This window comes from Asparagus officinalis, chromosome 7, assembly GCF_001876935.1.
Source record: "Asparagus officinalis chromosome 7, Aspof.V1, whole genome shotgun sequence".
NCBI lineage: Eukaryota > Viridiplantae > Streptophyta > Magnoliopsida > Asparagales > Asparagaceae > Asparagus > Asparagus officinalis.
Window position 1 is genome coordinate 7,523,782 of NC_033800.1, and position 20,201 is coordinate 7,543,982.

The 20,201-nt window shown below is 39.2% G+C and overlaps 1 protein-coding gene across 1 annotated transcript in view; it reads left to right on the top strand.

The window, feature by feature from the left end:
• LOC109848600 (ankyrin repeat-containing protein ITN1-like) overlaps positions 1-8,733 on the top strand; it is a 9,287-nt gene extending 554 nt beyond the window's left edge. Inside the window, 3 exon segments of the mRNA XM_020418191.1 lie at positions 1-168; positions 935-1,347; positions 7,785-8,733. The exon segment at positions 1-168 is cut by the window's left edge and continues 13 nt beyond it. Coding sequence (XP_020273780.1) covers positions 1-168; positions 935-1,347; positions 7,785-8,618 — 1,415 coding nt within the window. The 3' untranslated portion in view covers positions 8,619-8,733.

The following is a 20,201-nucleotide window of genomic DNA, read 5'->3' on the forward strand; positions in this document are numbered from 1 at the left end:
TTAATGAGGTGAATGAAGTGGAGGAGACGCCGCTGATGATCGCAGCGGAGAGAGGGTTTCTTGATGTGGTGGAGGAGTTGTTGAAGTATTCGGATAGGGAGAGTGTTTGTAGGAAGAACAGGTCGGGTTATGATGCGCTGCATTCGGCTGCTAGGAATGGGCACCGAGGTGAATATGATGTTTACCGTATCCATATCTCCTTCGTAATCATAGATAAAGATACATATGGAGAAGTTTCACTAAGAAAAGCTCATGTACTTATCCTCCAAAGTCGAATATGATACGGATTCAGTAATACACATGCGCGCGCGCGCGCACACACACACTCTCTCTCTTAAATGGCTATAAAGAAAAGAGATAAATTGAAACTATAGGTCCTTAATGCAAAAGACATTTAATATGTTCAGCATAACTGCAAATCTTTTAATTAGATTGCTGGATCGACAAAGTTGATCTCAAATCCATTAATAAAAAATTGAAGAACATTGAGCTCAAAATTGATAGTGAGATTCCATACCTGTAGACAGATATATGCGTGGATAACCATATCGGTTTCATTGCTATTGGAAGCTATATTTTGCATGATAAAACTCGAGTTGGAATTAAAACTTGTCATCAAGTAACATCATTAAACATAGATTAAGAATTTAATATCTTTTATCATCTATTTCTCCTGTTAGGGAATGTAGTTGTGCTCATGCTATAGTCCATTCATCATCATTTATTATCTATTTTTAAGAATTCAATATTTTTTATACGGTTCCTTTATTATTATTATTCACTGCTATCTTGCATATAAGGCTTCAACACAGAGCTATTTCCTTTTCGGCAATAACTATTTGTAATCATTCTTGAGGTTGACTGATCATTTCCTTTTCAGTTCTCTATGATTAGCTTGTATCTGTTACATATACCACTAACTGTTAGTTTACAGAAATTGTGCAGGTACTCTTGGATCATGACCCAACAATTCTAGGCAAATCGCTTGGACCCTCAAATGTAACTCCACTCATATCAGCGGCGACGAAGGGTTATATTGAAGTAGTGAAACTCTTATTAGATCAGGACACTAGCTTGATCGAACTCTCTAAATCCAATGGGAAAAATGCCCTGCATTTTGCTGCTCGGCAGGGGCATGTGGAAATTGTAAAGGCTTTGCTTGATAAGGATCCACAACTTGCTCGAAGGACTGACAAAAAAGGACAAACTGCTTTGCAAATGGCAGTAAAGGGAACAAACAGTGAAGTTGTGAAAGCCCTTGTGGAAGCTGATCCAGCTATAGTAATGTTACCAGACCGAGCTGGTAACACTGCTCTACATGTTGCTACAAGGAAAAAACGATCTGAGGTATTTATTCAGTTTTAATTTCTATCTGCAATTATGTTAGTAGGTGTTGTTTTGCCCCATACGTTTGATTTTGAACCTTTATCCTACAAGTTGTGACATAGACTGAACTCACTTTTCTTTAATAAGGTTTACATTATTATCACAACCTATGTTACTTCGGTACTTCTAACATGGAGCCGTACCCGTCCCCGTCACATGTCGTACCTGTACCTGTATCTGTACCCGCCACATCTGGGACACTCCTTAAATATATTTATATATTTATTTGGACTTGTACTCAGTTATATAATGCATGTTTAATTTAAAACACTCGTCATACACTTCCTGGATATATATTCTACACTTCACATATGTTTTTGTAACTTGTTGGATAAGGCTCGAGTAAGTTTGTTTCAGCCTTAAGAACTACAAGTTCAAAGGGTTCTTTACGCATATAGTTTAGAACTATGATTATATCTCATGAGCTTCGGCTGTGTCCTGTACATGTACCCTTACCTGTACCCGTGCAATATAGATCACAAGAGTATATTTGAAGTTATATGAGCACACAACACTAGATTGCAAAACATAAAGCTCTTGAAATAAATCTAATTGTGAATAGAAACCCTAACTCTTAATATGAGATCTCTTGGGTTTATATAGGCCCCTACACAACTTACAAATAAGTCCCTACATATTATTAATATGTCAACACTTCTCCTCAAGGTGGGCGAAAGATATCCACTAAGCCCATCTTGTCACATCCTCTAATCATATCTAATGAGCTAAGTCCTTTAGTCAGACAATCTGTCGCCTGGTCATTAGTTGAAACATGACTTAGTTCCAGTAGTCCACTGTCCAACTTCTCTTTGATAAAAAACCTATCGATCTCGATGTGTTTGGTTCTATCATGCTGCATTGGGTTGTTGGCGATACTGATAGCTGACTTGTTATCACACCACAACTTCATTGGTTCTATCATGCTGCATTGGGTTGTTGGCGATACTGATAGCTGACTTGTTATCACACCACAACTTCATCTTAGCTCCTTGATCCAGCTTCAGCTCCACCAGCATACTCTTCAACCATAGCAACTCAGCAACTCCTAAGATCATAGCTCTATACTTTGCCTCAGCTGTTGATCTCGTCACCACTGATTGCTTTTTGCTCTTCCACGAGACTAAGTTACCTCCTATAAAAATGCAGTATCCTGAGGTGGATCTCCTGTCATCAGCACAGCTAGCCCAATCAGAGTCGCAGTAACCCTCAATACTCACATGTCCATTCTTTCTGAAAATCAGTCCTTTTCCGAGAGCACTCTTTAAATATCTCAGAATCTGGTACACAACGTTCATATGACCCTTCCTCGGATCATGCATGTAGCGGCTCATCACGCTCACTGCAAAAGAGATATCGAGACGTGTCTGACTCAGATAGATCAACCTGTCACCAGCCTTTGGTATCTGTCACGATCAACTGGTTCTTCAGCTTCAGCACCCAGCTTGAACTTCTGGTCGATCGGTGTAGTTACAGGTTTGTACCCTAACATCCCTGTCTCTTTGAGAAGATCTAGTGCATACTTTCTTTAGGATAGGACGATCCCCTCCACTCTACGAGCTATCTCTATTCCAAGAAAGTATCGAAGCAAGCCAAGATCTTTCACCTCGAATTTCTTACTCAGTCTCACTTTGAGTTGGACAATCTCTTTCTCATCATCTCCTGTAATAATCATATCATCCACATATACTGTAAGCATGGTGATGTGACCTTCACTCCGTCGAAAGAACACGGTATGATCGACGTTAATCTGCTGGTATCCCATACCTATCATAGCCCGTCTAAATCTATCGAACCAAGCACGGGGAGATTGCTTCAGGTCATATAGAGACTTCTTCAATCTGCAGACCTTACCCACTGTCTGATCTGTGTCGAATCATGGCGGAATTCCCATGTATACCTCTTCCATCAGATCTCCATAAAGAAATACATTCTTCACATCTAATTGGTATAGCTTCCATCCACCATTTACTGTCAGAGAGATCAAGGTCTGAACAGTGCTCATCTTCGCCACTGGTGCAAAAGTCTCATCATAGTCGATGTCATATGTCTGACTATATCCTTTTGCCACCAGACGAGCTTTGTAGCGCTCAACCTGTCCGTCTGGATTCTGCTTCATAGTGAAGACCCACTTGCATCCAACTGCTCTCTTCCCTTTTGATAGTTTTATTAACTCTCAAGTGCGGTTCTTCTCAAGGGCCCCTAGCTCTTTGTGCATAGTAGCTTTCCATTTTTGGTCCTTTTTTGTAAACTGTCAATTGTTAGGTATAGTAACAGAGTCCAGTGATGCAATGAATACTTCATGTGCATGGTGGATGTTAGAGTATGATACAAACTGGGTAAGATCCTAACCATATCTATCGGGAGGATTTCCCGCATTACTGCGAGTAGTCCTCCGTACAGATATTAGTGTGGGAGGAGTAGGAAGAGGAATGATATCACCTTGAGAGGAATCTGGTGGTGGTGTAGGTGTCTCAGAAGTCGGGGCAGACGTTGGCAAGGGACTTGGCACCAGTGGCACTGTAGGTACTGTTCCCACAATTTGTTTCTCCTTCCTACTATACGTAAGTAGCTCTCCCTGAGCCGTGGGCCTAACACCTCTTGTCTCATTCTTCTCTTCTTCTTCATTCTCCTGCTCCTCCTTAACCAATTCTTCTTCCCAAGGAATCGTTATAGAAATTGATTTCTCTTAACTCTCACCATTCTCAGACATTGATTTCTCCACATTCACCAATCTCTCACCATTCTCCTCCTCTCGCCTCATACTTTCAGTATTAGGCGAGTTACCAACGGATGAAGTTACATTTCGGGTGTAATATGACTCGAGTTCTCGAAAGTGTACATCCATACTCACAAACAATCTTTTCTTCACCGGGCTCCAGCAAACATATCCCTTCTGAGTAGCAGAATATTCCATAAAGATGCATTTCACCGCTCTAGGAGAAAGCTTCCCGACGGATGGCCTGTTGTCCTTCATAAAGCACACACAGCCAAACACCTTGAGTGGAAGAAGCCCACCATTATCTTCCTTCAACGACTCACACGGAGACTTCTAATCCAGCACTCTCGAGGGCATTCTGTTGATTAGTGCTGCTGCGGTCAACACTGCTTGCCCCCATAATATTTCTGGGACATTCATGGAGATCATCATACTTCTAGCAATCTCTAAAAGATGTTTATTCTTTCTTTCTGCTACTCCATTTTGAGCTGGTGTGTATGGACACGTAGTCTGGTGTTGTATTCCCTGAGCTGACAAGTATTCCCCAAACGCTTTGTTAGTATACTCCGTCCCATTATCAGATCTTAATACCTTCATCACAGGACCGTATTGAGTTTGAGCATACCTATGAAAGTTTTGAAAGCAACCAAACACTTCATTCTTATTTTTCATCAGGTACAACCAAGTAACGCGGGAGAAACAATCAATAAAGGTAACAAAATACTTGTATCCATTCATAGAACTTGTGGAACAAGGCCTCCAAACATCTGAATGTATCAGGTCGAATGCACGAGAACTCCTATGACAAGAACTTACATAAGAACTTCTAGTAAGTTTTCCAAACTCGCATGCATCACACACAAGGTTCTGCTTATTTGTTTTCTCAAATAGAGATGGATACAACCTACTTAAAACACTAAAGGATGAGTGTCCCAAACGCTGGTGATGAAGCATCAAAACACTCTCAGCACTCATCTCAGATCCTATTTCTGCTCTCTTTATCATTGACACCAATGCTGAATTCAGTCCTTCACGATCCAGATACCACAGTCCACTACGTCATGTGTCAGTCCCAAGTCTTCGTCCTGTCCCCTTCTCCTGAAAGATCACATTGGGAATATCAAAAGAAACAATGCATTTTAGTTAGAGGATGATAGCACTAATGGACAAAAGATTGACTGGAAAGGAAGGAGCATGCAAAACATTGGATAAAGTTACAGAATTTGTACAATCGACTGTACTCTTACCAACCACTGGCTGAAATGTACCATCAGCTGTTTGAATATTATCAGGCGATGCTAGGTGAGTATATGATGAGAACTCACTAGCATTACCTGTCACATGTCGAGACGCACCGGAGTCGACTATCCATTCTGATGATCTGTCAAGAGTCATAGAAGCAAGAGCATGTATGTCATCAGTATCTTTGATCGGATGAGCATAGGTAGCAGTGTTGCCTCTGGCGAAGAATGATGTGGATGCCTCCTCTGTCCCACTCCTCTTGTCTCCATCCCCTGCTACTTTTTGCTTCCTCCTGAGTATCGTCACTCCTCAGTAAAGACCATCTCAGCTTCTTCTCCTCCTGCTACCATCAGATTCGTCTGGTTGCCTGCTCCTCTTCCACCTCGTCGATCCCCACGGCCACGACCACGCCCTCCGAATTGTCCACGTCCACCCGAATCTCCTTCCTTAGGTGGCTTGGTGCAAGCATGCCTTAGATGACCCACTTCATCGCAGTTGTAGCACTGCCGAGTCTCTCCCCTGGATCCAATGTTGCTAGAGGCTGCCAGTGCTGACTTCACCACAGGGAGTCCACCGGTCCCCGTCTACAGCCTAATGCGAGTCTCCTTCTGGATCATAGCCGAGACAACCTCCTCAAGCGTGGGAATTTTCGGCTGAGCTAGCAGTAATGCAATTCGCTGAGCGAACTCTGATGTCAATCCCTTGAGAAACACCATAGTCCTCTCATGTAGAAAGGCCTCCCGCTCTTTACATCCCGGATCCTTGCAGCTCGCCCGGGGGGAGAAGTGATCATAATCTAGCCACAGACGCTTCAGCTCTGTGGCATATTCCTGTACAGTCCTCTCTCCCTGGACTGTGGCGTCGATCTCTCCCTTAATCTGGAACACCCTCAGGTTATTCCCCACTCCATCATAGGTCCTCCTCAACTTCTCCCAGACGTCCTTCACCTTCTCAATGCCATCCACTGTGGCGGTGATCGACGGGACCAACGAGTTGAGGAGTCAGATGTACACCAACATATGAGTGGACTTCCACTCATCTCGACCTCCCAAGTCCTCATCCGATTTTGTCTTCTCTCCTGTCAAGTAACCCTCCAGGTTCCTCCCCGCAAGGGTGTATCTCACCCGTCGTGACCAACTCAGGTTAGTACTCGGTCCATCAAGCTTCAGATCGATGGTCGGAAGCTCTAACTTCTTTGATGGTCTTGTCGCGCTCTCATCAGCCGACAACTTCATCAACTTCATCAAAGTTGACACCTCCGCAGGGTTCAACTTCTTGATGATCTCCTCCATCGATCAAGCTTCAGATCCAACACCTGTTCATCTTTTCCTTCAAACCCTTGTTGTGCGCAGGGAAAATTTCGGCAGCACTTCTGCTGCACAACAAGAGTAAGATCTCAAACGAATTCTCGTTTCTCAGAGGAAACTAGAATAAAAAAAACAGTGATATATCTCATCGATGTGAGGTATATACTCTTCCTGTCATCAGTTCGAGGACTGAGTCGAGGGAACCCATGCCAACTTGAGGTCCGCATAGCCGAGCAGGGGGCGGGTAAAAAAGAGGGGGGGGGGACGGCTTGATGCGGGTGAGACGAGGGGGCTGGTCTGATCGGAGGGGTGGGGGAGGGGGCTGGTCGCGGCTGCTGAACAGGAGGTCGGAGAGGGGGGGGGGTCTGGCAATGAGGTTTTGGGGGCGTGGGTGAACAGGGGGTGAGATGGAGATCCGGGAAGGGGGGTCTGCAGGCAGGGGCGGTCTGCAGGATCTGTAGGAGGTTGGGGGGTGCTGCAGGTGGGTTGGGGGGCTGGTTGTGTGAACAGGGGGTTGGAGGGGTGCTGAGCGTGAGGGGGAACCAGAAGATGGGTCTGCAGCGGGGGGGGGGGGTTGGGGGTTAGGGTTTTGGTGGCTCTGATACCAAATTGTGAATAGAAACCCTAACTCTTAATATGAGATCTCTTAGGCTTATATAGGCCCCTACACAACTTACAAATAAGTCCCTACATATTATTAATATGTCAACAAATCTTATATTATGAAAAAGATTTTCACTCTTCTTAGTTACATGAGCTTAAAGTGCATGACTGTAAATTTTGTCGCTTCACCTACTCATCAACTTGCTCTATGACGCCCCTCTCTTCCTCATGTTTTACTCATTTCGGGTTGTCAGGTTTACAACAGGTCATAAAATTTTGTTGTTTATATTAATGGAGTTTTCTTCGGTCTTGACGGCTCCCATTTGGTGCAAAATATTAGATTTTATTATCTTCTATCAGGATAATAATTTTACTGTAATGTTATGCCTTTCCATTTTTGTCATAACATAGCTTCTTTTCTGTCTGCCACCAAGTGAGCTACGCCTCACGGTCAGCCTACATTAGTTTCTAACGGCAGGATCTGTATTTTGTTGTGCTCATGTTGTTTTCCATCTCATTTCTTGTTGCAGATAGTAAATGTTCTATTATCTCTTCGCGATATCCATGTGAATGCATTGACTAGAGACCATAAAACTGCCTTTGACATTGCTGAAGGCCTACCACTCTCTGAAGAATCAGCAGAAATCAAAGAATGCCTGTCTCGCTGTGGTGCTGTCAGGGCTAATGAACTAAACCAGCCTCGAGATGAGCTGCGAAAAACAGTTATAGACATCAAAAAAGATGTACACACTCAACTGGAACAAACTAGAAAAACCAACAAAAATGTCCATGGTATTGCCAAAGAGCTCAGAAAACTCCACAGAGAGGGCATCAACAATGCCACTAACTCTGTAACTGTGGTTGCCGTGCTCTTTGCCACTGTAGCATTTGCTGCTATCTTCACGGTGCCAGGAGGAAATAACAACGACGGAACAGCAGTAGCACTGGATGCTGCTTCTTTCAAAATATTTTTCATCTTCAATGCGATTGCTTTATTCACATCGTTGGCTGTGGTCGTGGTTCAGATAACGCTCGTGAGAGGAGAGACGAAGTCAGAGAGAAGAGTGGTGGAGGTGATCAACAAGTTGATGTGGTTGGCTTCTGTGTGCACAACTGTTGCTTTCATTGCTTCCTCTTATATTGTTGTCGGTAAGCACTTTCGATGGGCTGCTATTTTGGTCACTTTGATAGGGGGAGTGATAATGGCGGGAGTCTTGGGTACCATGACTTATTATGTGGTGAAGTCAAAACGCAGTCGTAAGATAAGGAAGAAGGACAAGTTATCAAGGAGGAGTGGGTCGAGCTCGTGGCAGCATAATTCGGAACTTGACGATTCTGAGGTTGATCGGTTTTATGCGATCTGAATGTGTTTTATTGCAATAGCTTTCATATTTTGTTTCCTCTTGTATGCGATATTAGTCATCCATGTAAAAGCTGGGCATGCAGATGAATTATATATAAAAGCTCCCATATCAGGTACATATTGTATACTCTGGAGATGGTTAGCTGTGAATTTGCTGTAAAATGTTCTTGCCTCAGTTTGTCAGCTGTGGTTTCTTGCTCTAGGGAACTGGTATTTATTTGGTTGTCTTTAATTTTTGTGAAGCCTAAAGAGTAACGTGTTGCACATTCCTTCTGATGTTGATTAGAGATTGTTGTGCTGTAAACCATTTTTTGTTCACTGTGTATGAAACTATGGAGATTGCCTGAACGTGTACTTTTTTCTGAACCTGGGATTGACATCTATCTGTTGTAGGCTCATGTAATTTTGAAGAATGGTAAATTTAGATAACATATTTCTCAAAGCTTAGGGACTTGGATTACACGATGAACAAGGAAATGAAAAAAAAAAGGAAAAATATTGAAAAGAACAAAAAAGAAATTTTATTCTGTAACAATGAAATTCTAAGATAACATACAATGAATAACATATCCATAAGAAGAAGAAAAAACTGCCAATTGGCGGAGAACATGAAAAGGAAGACGCTACTAATAAGCATTCACTGAAGTCATCAGAGACTTGATGCTTACTCAAATTGATCCATGTGGAATATTTAGATTAATTTTTCGTTGTAACAACTTGGCTCTGATTTAGAAAACGAACTTCATTTATTTTGACTTACAGGGGCTGTTTGGTTGGTTTCCCTATATGAAACTTATTTCCATGCATAGATATGACTTTTCATGTGTTTTTAAAGGTTTCTTGAAATATTGAATAACTTATTTGGTTCACCACAAAATAGGGTTGAAAATAGATTTTCTCATATATCCATTGTTTGTTTCAACTAAAACAAGGAAACTAAGAATAGGAAGCATCCACTTCCCATTTTCTTTAGTTTGGGTAGAAGAAGTGCAAAATGAGAAAAAATAGATGGGCTCACCATTGTGAGGTTACCATCAAAACAGACAAAATAAAGAAGTGTTAAGAAAAGAGGTGAACATATCTATATTCAAAATTCATACCCATTCCATCGGCCAAACTCTAACAGCTCTTTAGAACTGCTATAAAAAATTTCCATCAAAGCTCATATGGGCTTGTTTTAGTTCTTCATCTTTTTGAAGAATATTTTGCTACAACCATTCAAATTTCAAAAACTCAACTCCATATATCAAAACAGGTTTTGAACCAATTAAAATAGATATAGACAATTCAAACAGACATAAAACCATGAATTAGACAATCCTTGTGCTAATTCAAACAGATATAGACAATCATGATCTACACTAGTTGAGATAAAAATAGACATAAAACCATGAATTAGACATAAAGTCATAAATTTGAATCAAGTGGGTACATGAACCATGTTATAATAATCCTGTTGGCTTGCAATATTGATGCATGAGTGATGTAGTATCATGCATATCCTTTAAAGTATTCAAATAATGTTTATTACGAATGCAGATAATAACTGGAATTATAATTGCAACTATTGAATAATTGATTAGTAATATAATTTTAAGTTAAATGCACCCCCCCCCCCCCCCAAAAAAAAAAAAAAAAAAAAGAAGAAGAAGAAGAAGAAGGAGAAGAAAATGTAACCATTTTAATTTATGCAACAAATGAAGTTCAAATTATTACTTCAATTGGAATCAAACACTTCCAAATAATTGTAGAACTTTTCATTGGAAAATTTTAAAAATGAATCAAATAACTGCAACCATATCTCTATGCAAAAATATTGAATAGACTGAATCCAAACACATGATGGTAAGATCTTGAATGAAATCAGAGGGAAGGATCAAGTACACAAATAAAAGGGGGAAAAAATTCTAAACACATAATTCTATACACAAATTTAAAGAGGAAAAAATTCTATACACAAATGAAAAGGGAAAAAAAAATTCTATACACAAATAATTGCTTGCATGTTAAGAAAATTACTTATAGCAGTTTTTGAAAGCAGCTCGGTTATGTTTTCCAAAAGGATTAGCCCCAAATTAGTTGGATCTTGGAGAGATTAAGCAATCAAGAAGGCAAAGCAACAAATCTGTAATAGTTCTAGGTTTTATTGATTATATATATATATAAGGAAAAGTAAAAGAACTTTTATGCAAAAATTGTTCGAGGGTTCTATTAGTAAAAGGAAAAAGAACCCAGCGCTTCATAATCCTCCACCACTCAAACACACTTTCCCGATCCGCTACCTGCACCCTCATTCCAATAAGGGGCTGTTTGTTTCGCTCAAATTTGAGCTGAAAGTGTCGTAAAGGGGCTGTTTTGAAAACTGACGACGAAAAAACTGTCAGTTTTCTTCATTTACGGTTGTTTGGTTCGTTTTGAGCGGCGAATGAAAATGGGGCTGAAAGTGGCGATTTGCTGAAAGATCATTTCCGTTCCAAAAACCCCGATTTTGGTGGAAAGTGATCAAATCTCGTTCCCCCCCCTCCCCTCCCCTTTCACCCTAGGTTTCTGATCACCGCGCCGTTCCTTCCCTCCATCTTCTCCCGCCACCTGCTCTTCGCACGGCTGTTTGCTCCTTCAGCTCTCGATCGCTGTTCTTGAGGTTTTGGCCTGACGATTTGGCCTGACGATTCAGCTCTCGATCGCTGTTCTTGAGGTTTTGGCCTGACGATTTGGCCTGACGATTCAGCTCTCGATCGCCTGGTTGATTTGGGGATTTGGCCTGACGATCGCTGTTCTTGAGAAAATTGGGCGCTACTCAGGTAAAAAACCCTAAACCCAAGTATATATTTTGAGCTAGGGTTTTAGTTCAGGATCTTTGCTCGGGTTCGGAGATCATATCAGGTTTAAGATCAATAAGATCATTACCATATCTCTGTCATGTAAAATAAAGGGGAAAAGAAGAACAGTGACTCACACTTACTTATTGATTTCGTTAAGAAAAGGAAAAAATGATACCTGACATACTTTGAAGGGTGTGGGAAATTAAGTTTTGCAAAGGAACATCTACCATGTTGATTTGTGAATTATGTGATGGATAGATAGACCTGATCATTTGTTTGATTTCTTTGTTTGGTATCTTGTTATTTGGTATCTTGATATTCAAATCATGTTATGCACATCTTGAACTTGTCAAATATGAAATGGTATATCATATTATGATATATATGGTTAAATGGATATATCATGGGAAATTGAGTAGTGTAGTCTGGTTAGGATACTTATGATTACGTGTGACAAAATCATGAAAGCTCGTCTCTTTTAATGCCTCAATCAACACATGTTTTTATTTTGCAAGTAGGACCTTAGCAATATAATTAGACAACCATCTTCATTTACTGTTACTATCTGCTTTAATATGACGTTTGTATTTTAGATGGATGGTGATCTCGATGAAGAAACCGTAGTTAATATGTGTTCGGGTGCTGTACTATCTGTCTTGGTTATGGTTATGGTATTCATGAGGAGAATGCAAAGTAGACGTAGATCTATACGTGCAGGTCCTAGTGAAGAGAAAATAATACAATATCAAAATAGAAAACAACACCTGGATCGCATATATAATGGATTTAGTGATAGTTGTGTCAACTATGTTAGAATGCGAAGTGGTGCTTTTATGAAGCTTGCAGAGATATTGAGGAGCAACGATTTATTACGAGACTCAAGACATCTTACAGTGGAGGAGCAACTTTCTATGACTTTGAATATTTTGGGGCATAAAACTAAAAATCGAAGTATTAGGTCATATTTCATTAGATCTGGCGAGACTCTTGATTAGAATGTTGGCCTTTGCTCGGATTACGATGCTTTTGGGATATTTTTGTGAAACTAGCTAATTGTAACAATGCTAGTATAATTATTTTTGTATGTAAATGAGTGTAATTATTTTTGGATGTTCATGTTGCTAGATGAGTGCTCATCATTTTGCAAACACAACTATGGTACATGTATTAAACTTTCATGTATTACACTATGGTCAATGAGCGTAGTTATTTCTGTTTTTTCGTCATTTTCATGCATCTCATTCGTGCCTTTATTGTTAAATTATAAACTTGGTATGCTAATGCAAACTTGTTTGACAGGTTTACAAGTGGGGTTCTATAATGATTTTCCCTCGATAAATCCAAGTCTAAAGAGGTATGCATTTTATGTGTTATGATGATGGGCTTCATTGTTGAAGATATGCAGCTAGAGTTTATACTAGTAATCAATTGGCGAGGCAGTATATGCAGCCAACATTGCTATTATAAACTTCATGGCGAGGCATATAATGAAGAAAAAAGCCTTTTCTGAGCACAAATGGCCAACATTGTGTTGGCCTGAGGTTGGTCCTTTCTATACGTGCAGCCTGGATTTGGTGTTTGTTTTTTCTTTGTCATTTGGTTGTGTTGGCCTTGGTTGCATACTGGTTTTTTCTTGTTTCTTGGCAGTTCCCGATTTTGGTGGAAAGTGATCAAATCTCGTTTCCCCCCCTCCCCTCCCCTTTCACCCTAGGTTTCTGATCACCGCGCCGTTCCTTCCCTCCATCTTCTCCCGCCACCTGCTCTTCGCACGGCTGTTTGCTCCTTCAGCTCTCGATCGCTGTTCTTGAGGTTTTGGCCTGACGATTTGGCCTGACGATTCAGCTCTCGATCGCCTGGTTGATTTGGGGATTTGGCCTGACGCTCGCTGTTCTTGAGAAAATTGGGCGCTACTCAGGTAAAAAACCCTAAACCCAAGTATATTTTTGAGCTAGGGTTTTAGTTCAGGATCTTTGCTCGGGTTCGGAGATCATATCAGGTTTAAGATCAATAAGATCATTACCATATCTCTGTCATGTAAAGAAAAGGGGAAAAGAAGACCTGATCATTTGTTTGATTTCTTTTCCCATGTTGATTTGTGAATTATGTGATGGATAGATAGACCTGATCATTTGTTTGATTTCTTTGTTTGGTATCTTGTTATTTGGTATCTTGATATTCAAATCATGTTATGCACATCTTGAACTTGTCAAATATGAAATGGTATATCATATTATGATATATATGGTTAAATGGATATATCATGGGAAATTGAGTAGTGTAGTCTGGTTAGGATACTTATGATTACGTGTGACAAAATCATGAAAGCTCGTCTCTTTTAATGCCTCAATCAACACATGTTTTTATTTTGCAAGTAGGACCTTAGCAATATAATTAGACAACCATCTTCATTTACTGTTACTATCTGCTTTAATATGACGTTTGTATTTTAGATGGATGGTGATCTCGATGAAGAAACCGTAGTTAATATGTGTTCGGGTGCTGTACTATCTGTCTTGGTTATGGTTATGGTATTCATGAGGAGAATGCAAAGTAGACGTAGATCTATACGTGCAGGTCCTAGTGAAGAGAAAATAATACAATATCAAAATAGAAAACAACACCTGGATCGCATATATAATGGATTTAGTGATAGTTGTGTCAACTATGTTAGAATGCGAAGTGGTGCTTTTATGAAGCTTGCAGAGATATTGAGGATCAATGATTTATTACGAGACTCAAGACATGTTACAATGGAGGAGCAACTTGCTATGACTTTGAATATTTTGGGGCATAAAACTAAAAATCGAAGTATTAGGTCACATTTCATTAGATCTGGCGAGACTGTGAGTAGGTATTTCAACATAAAGGAAAGGAGCCTAGGTTTAGTGAGGACACGGTGCTTATGCGTGAGATAGTAAATGAGGTAAAACAATTCACCTCATCTATGCGCATGGTGAGTATGCATTGGACCGAGAAGTTGGCACAAGCTATATTTGCACATGATGAATTTGACATAGAACTTCTTGATAAGTTTTATCAACAATTGCATGAGAATGAATCACAAGCTAGGTTGTTTATGGGGAGGCCAACTATTATGCAAAAGAAGGCGTTGACTGAGTTCATGAAGAGTCAACCTCTTGATTAGAATGTTGGCCTTTGCTCGGATTACGATGCTTTTGGGATATTTTTGTGAAACTAGCTAATTGTAACAATGCTAGTATAACTATTTTTGTATGTAAATGAGCGTAATTATTTTTGTTTGGTCATGTGGTTGGATGATTGCTCATCATTTTGCAAACACAACTATGGTACATGTATTAAACTTACATTAGTACAAAACTAATGCTACTACCTCTATTTTCATGCATTTCAGTCGTGGCTTTACAAGTTAAATTATAAACTTGGTATGCTAATGCAAACTTGTTTGACAGGTTTACAAGTGGGGTTCTATAATGATTTCCCCTCGCTGAGTTAGCGGATAAGAGGTATGCATTTTATGTGTTATGATGATGGGCTTCATTGTTGACGATATGCAGCTAAAGTTTATACTAGTAATCAATTGGCGAGGCAGTATATGCAGCCAACATTGCTATTATAAACTTCATGGCGAGGCATATAATGAAGAAAAGAGCCTTTTCTGAGCACATTTTCTATACTTTCTTATGAGCTTTGGTTTGCTTTCCATCTTGGCTTGTTTGGCCCTTTTGAGCTCAGTTTTTGTGCAGCTTCCGTGGTTGTGTTGGCCTGTGGTTGTTTGACAGGTTTACAAGTGGGGTTCCATGTTGGTTGTTTGGTTTGTTGCTAATGAAGATGATATTAATATTGGCGAGTCTGAATTTGTGTTCCACTTGGCCTTGGTTTGCTGTTTCCATGTTTCAGATTCATGTCCAGTTGAACTAGCTTTGTTGTTTCCATGTTGGTTGTGTTGGTTTGCTGTTTCCATGCTGGCCTTGGTTGGCTTTTGGTGAGTCTGAATTTGTTCTCTCGGCCTTGGTTTCATCTCTTGGTTGTGTTGGTTTGTTGTTTCCTTGTTGGTTGTGTTGGTTTGTTGTTTCCATGCTGGCCTTGGTTGGCTTTTGGTGAGTCTGAATTTGTTCTCTCGGCCTTGGTTTCATCTCTTGGTTGTGTTGGTTTGCTGTTTCCATGTTGGCCTTGGTTGGCTTTTGGTGAGTCTGAATTTGTTCTCTCGGCCTTGGTTTCATCTCTTGGTTGTGTTGGTTTGTTGTTTCCATGTTGATGATTCATGTTGCAGGTCTGAATTTGTTGTGTTGGTTTGTTGATTCATGTTGATGATTCATGTCCAGGTGTGTTGGTTTGTTGTTTCCATGTTGGTTGTGTTGGTTTGCTGTTTCCATGTTGGCCTTGGTTGGCTTTTGGTGAGTCTGACAGTGTTCTCTCGGCCTTGGTTTCATGTCTTGCTTGTGTTGGTTTGCTGTTTCCATGTTGGTTGTTTGGTTTGTTGTTTCCATGTTGATGATCCAAGTTAGAAGCTGGCCTTTGGTTTCAGTTGCTTGGTCTATGGAGCTAAATTGTTGTGTTGGCTTTTGCTGAGTCTGAATTTGTGTTCCACTTGGCCTTGGTTTCAGCTCTTTGTTGTGTTGGTTCGAAGGATCCATATTTGTGATTAATGTGATGGTTTCAACTTGCTCTCAGCCTTGGTTTCAGCTCTTGGTTGGCCTTTGGTTGGTATGCATATTTTGTGTTATGATGATGTGCTATTTTTAAGATATGCAGTCAAAAGTTTATAGCAACAATATATTGGCGGGGTAATATATTGCAGCCAACATTGCTTTATAAACTTTATGGCAAGGCAGATAATGAAATAATGGCATTTTCTGAGCACAACTATTATGTTGGGTGGTAATCTTACCATGGTGACCACAAGCAAGTTTTCTTAATTTTTTAGTTTGAACCAAACACCAGAAAATGATGTAAAATACTTTCACTACATATTTTCTTCTTTTTTCAAGTTGAACCAAACAATAGAAAATGATGTAAAGTACTTTCACTACATATTTTTGGGCGAAACAAACGCAAGGAACATTTTTCAGGAAAGTGAAGGAAACACAAGAAAGTGAAGGAAAATCATCTATGGAAAGTGAAGGAAAGTAACCAAACAGCCCCTAAATTACGAAGCCAGCTTTAATCTCTCACCTAAATTCCATCTTTTTACCCAAACTCTATCTCCAGCAAAGACTCGGACATCAAGAAAGAAAAAAGGAGAGAAAAAAATAAAATAAAAATAATCGGGTCTGTATTGAAGGAGGGTAGGTCATGTTTGTTACTCAAATATAATCTTTAGTAATTGCTTCATGTGGCAAATTTTTATAAATGATGAAGCACCTGATCATATCCTCTTTAATCGGTTTTATAAAATAATTATTAATCATGCATTTAAATTCCTTGGCTGAAGGCATTTTAATGCGTAATTGTTAGATATAAGAGTAAAGAAGATAAAGTTTATAGTTATATTTTGGTGTGCAATGAGTCGAGGGCATATAATAGTATTGATCATTGCTTATATTTATTCTTTAGGGGTTTCGAGTAGCTCCAAGGAGGCATCGTGAGTGGTATTTCGATCGTCATTTGGGTTTGTGGTAAGTGGTGAATTTGTACATTATTCATTGCGTATTTTTTTATATAAAATTATATTGAGTATATGTAAGTTTGTTCTGATGGATTATGCCCTTTTGTATGGTTGCTCGCATACTAATTGTTGATTGGATGGGTACACGTGGTTATTCGGTATAAGCCTATGCTTATTTTATTTGTCAATTATTATGTATTTTCTTACAGTAATAGGTTGAGATGCAAATGTGGTTGATTGATTTCACTATTGGTTTGCCTTTGGCATTTTTGTATAACGTATTTAGTTTTTATGAACTTTGTTTAATTTTCTTAAAGCATATGCATCTCAGGTAAATACACCAGTATATGTTGGATATAAGCAAGTTATTAAAACAGGACTCAATGTGCATCTATGTGGTTTTATTTTAGCGCTAAGAGCCCAAATTTGGGTCTCACCGTCCCGGAACCACGGGCTTAATAATTATGGGGTTTACCGAGTCAACCGGAGTATAAAGTGTTGACCGCATTGAGACGCGTCCTGCTTATTTTCATTTCATGATTTTTAAGTTTTCTTAAATATTTGCATCAAGTACTAGAGTTCATTGATGATTCTCCATCATTCTTATATTTTGCTTATCATTTGTCGAAATATTTGAATTTTTGTAAAATCAGTGTTCAATGTATTAATTTATCCACTTATTAAGTTGTGAACTCATTATGTTGTTTTCATTCTTTTCAAAGACTCGGGATTAGGTAGAATTGATGATTTTTCAAATTCTTAGAATAGAGCAAGAAATAAAATTCGAGATTGTTATTGTCTTCTAGGTGAAGGTTAAATAAAGCCTTTGATGTTTATTTGATAATTTGAGAGTTTTGTAATAATGAGATTCTTTCATTTAGGTCGAATTTTATTTCAAGTTGAGGAATATTTGTTTATATCAAGTTAATTGGATCAATGTTGACTTTTGGAATTATAGAGAATATTTATTGTTGGTTTTATTTCAATGAGAGATTATTTTGATGGTCTTTTGATGAATGTATATTTTTGGAGGATTTTCACAGGTTTAGGCCGGCTCCAATATTTCTTTTAGGTTCGGAAATTGGTGTCGTGACAGATTGGTATCAGAGCCTACGCTGTAGGTCCTAGTTAGAGTTAAAGGAAATAATAATAATGATGGAATATAATAATTTATTTTTGAAGTGTGATCGAGGACAATATGAACATTATGAGATCAAATTTCAGGTAGAGGGGCATATAAGTTTAGAGCCATGGATCACATAATTTCTTTAGTTTTGTTTTCTTAAAGGTGAAATGCTTAGTTCGGGTAGTTTAAGGCATGTCTAGTGTATGCGTTTCATGGAAATATTATTTGATTACTTATGCTTGTGATAAAGAATGTGTTATGAATTAATTTAATGATAATTAATATGACAAATATTTTGTACTAAACATGTTGTTTTTGGTAATGTTATATTGAGATGGCTTGTGAGAAGAGAGACTCTAGTGTTGCAGCGAGGTGCTCTTCTCCTAAACTTGATGCTAATGCATGTGTTACACTACCTTCGAGTATACCCAATCAAGTAGGCGTCCCCAGACTAGGGTTTTTGAAAATGCTGGTGTAGGTAGGCAAAACATCGAGTCCCCTAATATTACAAATGAGTCTCCTGATGGGAATGCTAGGGGAAGATCAAGACCCAGAACTCATGGGGGGATAACTACTCGTACTGCTAGGACTGCGAGAGAGGTTGGGGGGGTTGAAGGACTCACCAGTTTTATTGAGATGCAGAGTGGATTCATGGAGAGGCAGATGGAGATCATTGAAAAGTAGTCAGAGGCAACTGAGAAGCTGAGTGAATCACTAGATATACAAAAGAAGACTAAACCTATTGGAAGTGACTTTGAAAAATTTAAGATGTTGTCTCCACCATCTTTTCAGAGAGGTTCTGATCCAACGGCCGCACATGAATGATTGAAGAAAGTGGAGAAGTACTTCAGAGCCTTAGGGTATGAGCAAAAAGTTATTTATGTTACCTTTATGCTGGAGGGAGATGCAGAGATCTGATGGGAAACTAAGGATGACAGTTTATCACTTGAGGGGGAGGATAATCCTTGGAGCAGATTTGTTAAATTATTCAGGGAGAAATATTTTCCTTTGTATGTCCGAACTCGCAAGAAGAAGGATAAACATGCTGAAGGGAAAAAGAATAAGTTTTGGGTATTCATATAAGTTCTTTTACTAATAGAACCCTCTAACAATTTTTGCATAAAAGTCCTTTTACTTTTCCTTATACCTTTTACTTTTCCTTATATATATAACCAATAAAAACTAGAATTATTACAAAATCGACCTCCAAATAACCAAAATAGAAGACCACCGAACTAAATCACCCAGATCTGAAGATGCTTTACTGATGACATAGGAAATTAAACAACCCAAACAAAGCTAGGGTTTCTTTGTGAAGTAGCAAGAGATGATTGACTGTAAAAGAGGGCTCAAAATCTGTAGGGTCGACAGAGGAGTAAAACTCAAATTCAATCACCTTCCATCCATTTTTTTTAAATTTATGGAGAGAGGCGGTGGAATGAGATAGGCTGAGGAAGAAGAAAAGGAGGAGGAAATGAGAGAGATAAGGGAAGACATTAATAATAACAAAGATAAGTTGTCTGTTTTGTTCCTGCTGTTTCTCACTATTTTTCCAGCGGTCCAGCTGACGAAAATATCAATTATTTTAGTTCCCTTCCATCCCAATTCTGAGTTTATGGCTCGGAAGTGGGCATTTCTTTTTTCTAAGTCGGCATGTGCTTTCTCCAAAAAAATTCTTTAAATGTTGTGTTGAACCAAACTAAAGAATAGAAGATCTAATTTGACTTAAATCTCCCACTGTCATCTTGGCAGGCATGAAAATCTAATTTCTTGGCATTTTTTTCTGCCAAACAAATAACCCCTTAGAAGAAAGGATCGGCATTCTCTCTAGTCAAAATTGTAATCGGAGAGGTTCCAATTACCCTAATCCCCACCCTTATTTTAATTTTTAACTTGAAACCACTCTAGTGAAAATTAGCTATTGTGACAGTACGATGACATTGTATCTAGTTACCAACTAATCAGAGAGGATCCCGATTTAATCCTAGAAAACGTGGGACATTCTTGCGCGGGAAGAAATTTTCAAAACCGACCCAAACCATGTTTTTA